The sequence below is a fragment of the Grammomys surdaster genome, unplaced genomic scaffold, assembly GCF_004785775.1.
Source record: "Grammomys surdaster isolate TR1022 unplaced genomic scaffold, NIH_TR_1.0 126185, whole genome shotgun sequence".
NCBI lineage: Eukaryota > Metazoa > Chordata > Mammalia > Rodentia > Muridae > Grammomys > Grammomys surdaster.
This window is the reverse complement of record NW_021620991.1, coordinates 3,324,985-3,335,417: the sequence shown is the minus strand read 5'-3', so window position 1 is coordinate 3,335,417 and position 10,433 is coordinate 3,324,985. Positions and strand designations below refer to the sequence as shown.

Below are 10,433 nucleotides of genomic sequence, written 5' to 3'. Positions count from 1 at the left end.
CGCCTGCGCGGTGTCTCGGTGCGCGCCGGCGGTCGGTTACGCCCAGTTGTCTCTCGGGATCTAAACTTGGGACGAACTTCTGCAGAGCGCCGAGGCTACTTCCGGGTTGCTGCGTCGCTCCCCTGCGACGTCACGCTGTCCCGCGCTGCGGGGGCGGGGCCTTCGGAGCGCACCGCTCGCTCTAATTCCGGCCCTCAGCCGCGCGCGGCGGCAGTCTCGCGAGACCTCGCCGGCAGCGCACAGCTCCGGGCACTTGCCCTTCCCGAGCCGGCGTCGGCGGCGGAGTGCGCAGGCGCGGCCTTCGGGTTTCCCCGGCTACAGTCGGCGCTTCGGCCCGCTAGTCCGCCGCCGGCTCTTCCGCCGCCCTGCGCCATGGCGGGCTGCGCGGCGCGGGTTCCGCCGGGCTCCGAGGCGCGCCTCAGCCTCGCTACCTTTCTCCTAGGAGCCTCGGTGCTTGCTCTGCCGCTGCTCACGCGCGCCGGCCTGCAGGGCCGTACCGGGCTGGCGCTCTACGTGGCCGGGCTCAACGCGCTGCTGCTGCTGCTCTACCGGCCGCCGCGCTACCAGGTGCGGGCTGGGTGCGGAGGGACCGGGCGGTCGGGGGGGACCGGTGGACCGGTTGACCCGGACACGGACCAGGCACAGGGCGGGACGGACAGGATGGTCCGGTAGACCGGGACTCCAGACTCGGACCCGGACCAGGATCGGGGTGGACCGATAGACCTGGAGAGGGACGGACGGGTGGACCTGGACCAGGCGGGCTCGGGGCAGAGTGGGCGGAGTAGGTGCGGACAAGGCAGGACAGTGCTAGGGCAGGGCGGGACGGGTGCGCTGGAGCTGGAGACAGATGAGCCCGGGTCGACGGGGATCAGGAACCGGACCGATCAGGCAGGGATGGGGCAAGGGTAGGTGGGACAGGTACATTAGAACCGGGAAGTCTGGGCGTGGGGACCAGGATCTGTCAGGCAGGGCTGGGTAGATGGACTGGGGACCCGGACCGGACAGGCGGGGAGCAGGTATGGGAACTAGTCTAGCGGGAGTGCGTTAAAGGAACATTATATTACCTAGTCCGTCGGTAGTAGGTTCATCCCCTTTGCCCCTCACCGCGGTGATGCCTTCCATGGGCTTCTATGTCAACCATAAGTTGAGGTCACAGGAGGGACACACTTGTAGCTGTGGGTGTTAATTGCATTTCCTGCCGATCAGCAGCTTCGGCAGATGCACGTCAGGTGGGAAGTGAGCTAGCCCACGAGATTTTAATTTATGGGATGTCAGGTGTGGTGTTTTACCTGCTGGTCAGACGCCCCGCTTCACAGAGGTGACGGGGCACAGAGTTCGAGAGTTGGAGTCTTTGACTTGGGAGCATCAGCCATAAACTGGGCTTAAACAGTTTTTCCGTAGTTAGACCTGCTGCTGCCGCTAGCACTAATAATAGTTACTGTGGCCGTTAAAATTGGTTATTCTTAGGTGCTTTGTATGGTGAATCCTCTGTGCCGCCCTAAAGCACAATCCTGTTGTTATTCCCATGATTTAGATGGGTAAACTCTTAGTAATTAAAGTAACTTGTCCAAGGCCAGAGCCGGACGGAGAAGGACAGGGTTTGAGCCCGAGCAACTGTATTTCATCCTCTTTATCTCTTGAGCAAATGGACTCTCCTCACTGAGGGCCTTGCTAATCCAAGACAATCTGCAGTCTGGGTTTCAGCTCTGCAAATGGAACATCTGGTGGTGACTGAGGCCTTTTCTGGGTGTGTTTCAGATAGCCATCAGAGCTTGTTTCCTTGGCTTTGTGTTTGGCTGCGGTGTGCTGCTAAGTTTCAGCCAGTCCTCTTGGAATCACTTTGGCTGGTAAGAGAGACTTTGGGAGCGATGGTGTTGAGGTGAGGGTTGGCAGCAGTGGGCAAGTAGTGGCCTCTCCTCACCCCCGGCTGGGCTCTTGACAGAACAGGAGGCTGGTTAGGATTCTGAAGAAGCAGCCTCTTGCCTTCCCCGAATCCCCACACTTCAGATCGTGAACACGACTGTGCATGTTAGTGGATTATGTCTGTGGTGGATGGAAACGGGTCTCCCTGTGCCCTCTCCAGAGGGCCCCTCACCTGAAGTTGCTGTGACGAGCCTTTCTCTGAAGGGGTGCAGGTCCGCGGTGATGGGCAGGGGCGAGTCTCCCGGTGTCTTCTAAGCCTTTTCCATCTCGGTTTCTATTAGGTCCCGGCTAGTGCTCCCCCCACAGCCAGTGTAGGACTTTCCCCTACACTATGAGTTCAGTCCCTTGAGCCTTCTAGCCTCTGACTTGGATATGAACCGTGGCTTCAAGGTAAAAAGCTTTATCTCCTACTGTCAGTATGCTGAGCCATCTAATCCTTCTTTGCTGGAATTATTTTAGTTCTGTTGAATTTTGTTCCCCACATGCGTCACCACTTTGTTGATCTCTCCCCTCTCATGTTAACATGTGAAGTTGTCATATTAAACGAGTAAAGGACCAGAGTTGCTCCTTCACCTATGGAGATTCTTTTAGTTTTGTCTGTGACATTCAGAAACATAACAGCACCACGGAACCGCACTTGTGCCTGCTGGAGAGGGAAGGAAGAACGTGCATGCGTGCGTGTGTGCGTGCGTGTGTGTGTGTGTTTTTGTGTGTGCCCGTTCGTGTGTATGTGTGTGTGTGTGCGTGTGTGTGTCCGTGTGTGCGCGCGTGCCTGGTGTTGCCCAGGTGGGTGACAGCAGCACCACATGCCGGTTCGGGGCAGCTGAGCAGCCCAGGACTGTGCTTTTGCCTGACTCGGTTCTCTTGTCTGCTTTACCTCTTCCTTTTTGTTTTAAATAGGTACGTGTGCTCGCTGTCTCTGTTCCACTATTCTGAGTACTTAGTGACAGCTGTCAATAATCCCAAAAGTCTGTCCCTGGACTCCTTCCTCCTGAATCACAGTCTGGAGTACACAGTAGCTGCCCTGTCTTCTTGGATAGAGTTCACAGTTGAAAACATCTTTTGGCCAGGTTGGTGTGCCCTGCTTTCCTTGGTGTGGGAGAGAAGGGTGCCTCCAGAGCTGGCTGAGAGGGTGACATTGACTCACCTCTCAGGTCTAATCTCCCCTGAGCTCTTCTCCCCGGCCCTCTCCTCTCCCTAAGCTATTTATAAAAGACAAACTCCACTTGCTGGAGAATTCTGCTTCTGGATTTCGAATCCAGGACGTTGGCATTTTGCTGTAAGCCTTGCATAACGCAGGGTACTACCTAAGATGGAGCCCTGCCTGGATGATTGTAGTCTTGACTTTGTCATTGGACTGGATGAGGTTTGGGCCTGAATACTGTCTGTAACACGAACATTTCACAGGGTTTTGTTACAAAATCCTCTGAATTGGGACCACACTTAAACTTCCCAAAAAGCCGGATGTGGGTCCTAGGGCTGACTTTGGGACCCAGGACTGTCTCTACTTTTCTCAGCAGCCCTTACTCCTTAGGGAAGGACAGAGCCAGTCCGCCCAGGCAGGGAGAGCTGCTTACAGCTCATGTGTTAGCACTTAACATAGGGTTGGAGTTTTCTTATAATCAGGTTTAATGTGTGAGAAACGCCAGTTGCCCCTGGGTGGTTCCTGATGTTCCTTTCTGTAGGGAGTAGGTTCGTTTCAAACAGTGAAGGGGGGATCGGCGCCCCAGGGCCCCCACTCCCTCCTTGTCTGTCTCTGCAGAGCTGAAGCAGATTACCTGGCTCAGTACCACTGGGTTGCTGATGGTGGTCTTCGGAGAATGCCTGAGGAAGGCTGCCATGTTTACAGCTGGCTCCAACTTCAACCACGTGGTGCAGAGTGAAAAGTCAGACACCCACACTCTGGTGACAAGTGGGGTGTACGCTTGGTGCCGGCACCCCTCCTATGTGGGCTGGTTTTACTGGAGTATCGGCACCCAGGTAGAGTACCAAAGTTGACGCTGCTTTCCTGGGAACTTAGTTTTCTAAGTTTCTTTCTTTTTGGTATCTTGACACAGGGTTTTGCTATGTGGCCCAAGCTAAGTTTGAACTTGTAACCCTTCTATCTAGACCACTTGACTTTTTTATGTTTCTTAAATTGAAGTGTAATAGACACACTATACACCCACCGTTTCTAAGTGTGCACTTTTTTAAGTGTCCTCGTGTGTGCACAGGCTGGTTTGCTCATGTGCTCCCCGCCATGTTGCAGGCTGTGACTCTAAAAGCTGGAGACCAGATCTAGCTTTTTGATGTTTTAGAAGTAAAATCAGGACGTTGTTTTGAGTTAATTGTTTTATTTGTTTTAAACTTGAGGACAATTTATTCTTTAAAAGGAAAACCACAGGCAGGCACGTGATATCTTGCAGCTTCCAGGAGCACAGAGGTGGAGCATCTGCAGGGAGAGAGCTTTAGGACAGGAAGAAGGGAGCCCAGGATGCTAGTCAGGGGGTAAAGCACAGACAGTGGCCAGCAGTGGGAAGAGACAGCCGTACTGCCTTCTGAAAGGCATCTTCTAGGACTGCCTGTTTCTGAGTGTGGGACCTCTGGTGGCAGAGGTACAGTTCTGCCCTGCATTGGGCCCCTTTCTGCCGCTCTGACTCGGGTCTGAAACACCTTGGTCGAGGGAAGGTAGGCTTTAGGGAGGGAGTGTCCTCAGCCACCCTCTGGTGGCTCAGTGGGTTTTTATCAAAAAATAGGTCTAAATGAGGCCAAGGTCCTGCCAGGTTAATGAGTGCTGTGGGCTCACTGTCCCGGATGCAGACAAGCCCTTGGTTTTGACAGCTGTCTCTGGATTCTATACTTAGTCCTAGAACAGCTTGGCCAGAGTGTAACTAGAGCCTGGGTAGCTCACCTAGGGCCCAGACATCCCAGCACTGGGGCATGGGCCGTGGGGACTCTGGTGACCCTATAATCGTGTGGGAGGGGCAGGTGACGGTAGCATTTCTTTCAAAGCTTTGTGTTTCTGAGACATGTCATGATGTTTTCTTTCAGTCACAGCCCTGGGGACACACTGAGGGGAGGTGATGAGTGTGATTTGCCTTAAGTGCTTGTGTGTGCCTAAGTGCTTTAGAGAGGAAGGATTTCTCATACCTTTTTTGGATGATGGGTATTTTCTACATTGTTCCCTGGTACGTGTGCTTGCCTGGGTGTGTGTGGGTGCTTGCATGCACACGCATGCACACGTAGAAGGTAGGTCTCACTTGCAGCAGTACTTACCCCTCATACAACACACGAGCTTTCCTCTTGACTGGGACGCTGCTGGTGGACACTGGAGTCTGATGGCCTAGCTCCGTAGAAGGGTTTTGCTGATGATGAAGAAACTTGCCATCAAGGCTGCCCAGCTATGACTTTGTGCTGCCAGGTGGGCGGGGCCTGGTCACTGAGGCTTCCCTTGCCTACCCTAAAAGCCAGGACACTGGTGTGGGAATGATGCTGCCATGTCAGCTGGGTGAAGGGTTAGCCTCTCAGCATGGTGCTAGGAACTCAGTGAGCGGTGCAGGGACCTGGTAAGGAATGGGGGGGCGTGTCTGGTACCACCAGGACTGTTCCTGATGCCTGCTGTGGGTAGGACTGGGTTAGTGGTTTCCACAGCAACAAAGGAAGCTTCTAGGAGCTGGGCATGCTTTCAGCCTTGAGGGACTTTTTGGCTGGAGAACCAGGTAGGGCAAGGGTGTGTGTGTGTGTGTGTGTGTGTGTGTGTGTGTGTGTGTGTGTGTGTAAGTAAAGAGGAAACCATGTATAAAGACAGGCGGCTAGACACAGCCTTTCTGACTTGTGGACACTTTGACTTTCTGAGCAGAGTGACCTCTGAAAGGAGATGTTTTGGAAGCTCAGATAGTAGCGTAGCCTTTGGCTTACGTGGCCTTGAGGGGAGGAGGCAAGGGTCCAAGACTGGTATGTTCAGATGGGCAGAAGTCAGGGCAGACAGAGACACCAGTGTGAGTTCTTCCATCAGAGAATTCATACCTGAGTTCACACAGGGGCATGTGTTACCTATGATTGAAACCCAAGCGCTCCTTCCCTGTAAAGGTGGTCTCACTTACTAAGGAGAATCACAGAGACAGGCACAAAAGGGTGCAGCCGTGAGCATGGCTCCCAGGGGCGAGAATGCCGTCACACACAGTACTCAGAGTCTTCAGGGCTCCAGCAAGAAGTCCTGTGGGGAGAAGATGCTCAGGCATTGGGCTGCTCTGACCGTGGGTATCCATGATTCCTCTGCCAGGTGATGCTGTGTAATCCCATCTGTGGTGTGGTCTATGCCCTGACGGTGTGGCGCTTCTTCCGTGATCGCACAGAAGAGGAGGAGATCTCGCTGATTCACTTCTTTGGGGAAGAATACTTGGATTATAAGAAGAGGGTGCCCACAGGCCTGCCTTTCATAAAGGGGGTCAAGGTGGAGCTATGACGGGCGAGGCCCTGTGGGACCAAGGACCCTCTGGCCTTGCGCAGCCGAGGACAAAACTGTTTCAAGTTGGGCACTACAGAGTGAGTTTTCTTAATTGTTTTATATGTAGCTAATTACTCCTCAGAACGTCACCCAGGACCTAATGTTGAGAAGACCTTAGGTCCAAAGGAGCCTCGGCAGCCGTCTCCTGCACAGGCAGAGCAAGGAGGGTGTCAGCACCTCTTCCTCCGTGCAGGATGATGACCCAAGCCACAGTCTTCTGCCCCTCAGGTCAGGGTGTGTGTGCACGGTGACCAGGCCACTCGGGAGATGGACACTGCCTTGACAGCACTCAGCCCGCTGGAGGAGTGGTCAGAGTGCCGGATGTCAGCATTCGAAATGCATAAAACCCTTCCTTTCCCCCCAGCCCAGCACAGCTCTAACCTCTGTCTAACCGCCCGTGAGTGCATGAGCACCTGCATTGACTCGAAAGACCTCTGCCCTCAGCTCACCGTACATTTAATCATATTTACACACCAATTTTATAAAAATAGCAGTGTAGATTCCAAGGGACACTCAGCCTCCATGCCTTGGAGTTTCTAAGTCCGGCTTTTACACGGCAGCAGGCAGCACAGACCCTCTGCAGCTTCTGAGTAGCCATTGAACCTGGGCTGAGGATGTGGGCCCCAGGGCTCTCCCAGGGTCCTGGCCTTGGCTCGTCTGTTCCCCTAGGAAGTAATGTCCGTGCTAACGCCTCCGAGAAGGCTGCCGGCCCGCCGTGTGTGAGGTTGTTCTCATTTATCATAGCTTGATTTTTTTATTTTTATTTTTATTTTTTTATTTCTGAGTTGCAATGAGTCTGTCAAATTAGTTTCCTGTGTTTTTTCAAAGTAAGTCACCCTACTGCTGCAGCAAGTTTTCCCAGAAGGTTTGGGCGTAGTTCACACACCTGGAACTTGAGGCAGTTTAACCCTCAACAGTCCACAGTAGAGAGGCCTAGTTGAGTTTTGTTAGCATCTTGGATCTGCTGGCCTGGAAGAACATTGGCTTTCTCTGTGTTTAGCACAAAAGCTTTCAGAGGTGCGGCCCTTGATTAATCCTGGACGGGACAAGAGCCTGGTCCTGGTGTGAGGTCCTTCCAGATTTGGTTTTCTTTGTTGTCCTCAGAGCATCTGCCTTGAGGTGTAGAAGAGTCTTAAAGTCTGCAGGACTGAACGGATTGGTGTACCTCCCCTTCCCCGCCAGTTCCAGCAGAATCCAGATCAGCCTGCATAGCGCTCTCTGCAGCAGCCAGGCCCTCTCAGACTTGAGAAAAACCTTTTCCTTCTCCCCTGTACCACTGAGCAGACATTGCTGGGTTGAAAATAATGAATCTTAGTATTCCTGGCCTTCAGCCATCTGGTAGTCCTTAAGTACAGTTCTGTCTTCCCAGGACTCGGAAGACTCCTTCCTTCACAAGCACACCAGTGCACAGAAGCACACTTGGTACATCAGGTCAGGCAAGCCCAGGCCCCAACAGTGGCCATGGTGTTGCTAAGCACGCTGGCAGCTTGCTGTACGTAGGCCAGGTCTCCACCAGGACACCAAAGTGGGGTTGGTAATGAATGCCAAGCTGGAATTGAGCAGGACACAAGTCCACATGGGTGCTGACCTGGGGCTTGATGTTGGCAGTGGGAGCACTGGCATCTTCAGGAACAACGTGACAGTCCTGCCCCCGTGGGGGACGTTGACTTTGACGCTCACAGTGTACTGGATGGCCGGTTAAAGCAGGACTGCTGTTCTGTGCCACAGTGAACTGCTGCTGCTGGGCTCTTGGCAGCGCTAATGGGCACGTGTGGCTGGGCTTGCAGGTCTGTTCTGTGAGTCCTCAGAGGCCCATTGGAAGGAAGCTGGGGTGGAGGTGTGCTCTGGCAAGAAGGTGGGCAAGGTTAATATGGGTGAGTGTTCAATATTGAGATGCTGTAAGACCTTGTCAGACCGGGAAGAGTGGTCAAGTGGGCGGTTAGTACTGTGTTGTAGGATGCAGCCAGAGTTGACAGAACCTCAGGAGCTGGGTAAATGGGTAATTCTAGTTTATTCTTGACATAGTAGACAGGCATTCCATCAGCTGGGAGGTGGCCCCAGCATCGGTTCCTCCACCAAAACTTCTGAGAATTCAGAACCCTCAGTGCCCTAGTCAGTGTAGTAAGCAGGGAAGCCGTCAGGAGGGTCTCAAGCCAGCCCAGCTGCAAGTGTTCCCTGGGCCAGCCTGCAGACATGGATGCTGCAGCCAGAACTCTGAGACCACCTCCCAGCTCTGCAGTGGTGCTGACTGCTGTTGAGGTGGGGATGTGGCCAGAGCACTGTTCATTTCCACACCCTCCTGGGCTGGGGCCTCCCATCAGAGTGGGGTCACGACTGCCTACCTCACAGGGGTGTTGTGGGAAGGTGAGCTGGACAACAATGAAATCTTAGAAGGAGAACCAGGTGTGTCTATGTGAAAAAGCAGTGTGTGCTAATGTGTGTCCAAAAAACGTTCTGCCAGCTTGGAAGTAATTTATTTTAGATTTTATGGCTTAATTATTTTTTTGTTCTATATACCAAAGAGGCTTACGGGTTTGCCAGTTACCATGTGAGGCCAGTTGGCTCAGGGGCTGCCAGCCATCAGGACCTGAGGCTTAAGAGCGCTGTGGTAGCCATGGCTGTTGTCCACACCAAGCTGCCCGGGAATAACCATGGTCATATGAGTGGAGACAGACCACACTTCCTATAGCCTACCCCACTCACTAGGCTGAAAGCGAGAGGGAATGGATTTTTGGCAGTCGTACCCAGCTCTTTCTCAGTGCATCTAAGCTGGGCTGGCTCCAGCCTCCTGTTCCCCTTGAGGGCCATGAAGTTGTCTTTTTGATGGATGGAGAGTAGCTAATGACAGCCCTTGGCATTGTGGGTGGTAAGGCTGAATGTTGGCATTTGATGTCACCCTCCACCTGCCAGAAGCCAGGAAGTTCAGCCTTAAGACAGCCCCACAGAGAGGGAACCCAGGCCCTGGGATCTCTTGGTGAGATACGAGATTGCACCCTAGGAAAGGTGAGGTGGTGTTCTTTAAAGAGCATCCCAAGGGTGTGGCCAGTGGAAGACCGGGCCACCCTTCTGACACTCCCAGGATGCCAGTTGGCCAGCCACAAGGGACTATGAGCCTCTTCTGGGCAGGATTTGCTAGGTGATTGGTCTCTGCTGCTGTGGGCTGGAGGTTATCCTAACTTAGGAATGCAGCCGTGACAGGTGGCAGCAGAATCCAGTTGATGAGGCATTTCAGGTGTTATAAGGGCTGCTGTGTCCTAGGGTTTCCACAAAGGAAGGCGTTGTTAGGAGATTGATTTGTCTACGTGCAGGCTTCAGAGTAGAGGATTTTGTGTGGAAACTGGGCACCTTACAGAAAAACAGCTACTTGGCAGTCATGGGGCAGGAAGCATTTAGAGGCCCTGTGGCAGCTAAAAGCTGGTGTGGCAGTTTGTGATGGCCTCCAAGCAGGGCAGGAAGTTTAACAGCGGTGTCCTTGGTGGGAACTGCTGCTTGGACCTAGGGTATAGCCTTATCAGTTCTTCCCACTTATTGCTAGCTTGGCCACTCAGGGCAAATCCCTGAGGGCTCAGCCAAAGCTCTTGGGCTGCCTCCTCCAAACACGAAGCGAGGCCTCCTCCTCCTCCTCCTTCTCCTCCTCCTCCTCCTCTGCATTCTCCCCTGCCTTAGGTATCTCTGCTTCACAGTAGCGGCAAGGTAGAGCCCTCAGCCTCCCCATGGGCGGGCGGTGGCTGCATGGCTGTGAAGCTTGTCCCTCGCTCGTCCTGAACTCGGCAGGCCTCCGTCCTGAGTGGAAGCAGGCCTCCGTCCTGAGTGGAAGCAGGCCTCCGTCCTGAGTGGAGGCAGCTTGTCTGACCCATTGCAAGGAAGGAGAACTATAGAGTAATCACTGTACTCTTCTTTTTACATACAGAAATGTTTATTTAAATATATTAAATGGGATTTTCTTTCACAGATACTGAATATTCTTTCTAATTCTTAAATAAAACTGTACTTGGTTTCACTATGAACAAGTGTGACTGTGTAG

The 10,433-nt window shown here is 53.3% G+C and overlaps 1 protein-coding gene across 1 annotated transcript; it reads left to right on the top strand.

Moving 5' to 3' along the window:
* Nucleotides 1-372: 372 nt before the first annotated feature.
* Icmt (isoprenylcysteine carboxyl methyltransferase) lies at nucleotides 373-10,416 on the top strand. The gene is made up of 5 exons (XM_028757916.1): nucleotides 373-567; nucleotides 1,759-1,847; nucleotides 2,824-2,993; nucleotides 3,686-3,903; nucleotides 6,185-10,416. The coding sequence occupies exons 1-5, from the start codon at nucleotides 373-375 to the stop codon at nucleotides 6,365-6,367; spliced, it is 855 nt and encodes a 284-aa protein (XP_028613749.1). The 3' UTR covers nucleotides 6,368-10,416.
* Nucleotides 10,417-10,433: the final 17 nt, after the last annotated feature.

Coding starts and splice junctions, on each gene's coding strand:
- Icmt (XM_028757916.1), top strand. CDS start 373: ATGGCGGGCTGCGCGGCGCGGGTTCCGCCGGGCTCCGAGGCGCGCCTC. Junction 568..1,758: donor ACCGGCCGCCGCGCTACCAG/GTGCGGGCTGGG, acceptor GGTGTGTTTCAG/ATAGCCATCAGAGCTTGTTT. Junction 1,848..2,823: donor TCTTGGAATCACTTTGGCTG/GTAAGAGAGACT, acceptor TGTTTTAAATAG/GTACGTGTGCTCGCTGTCTC.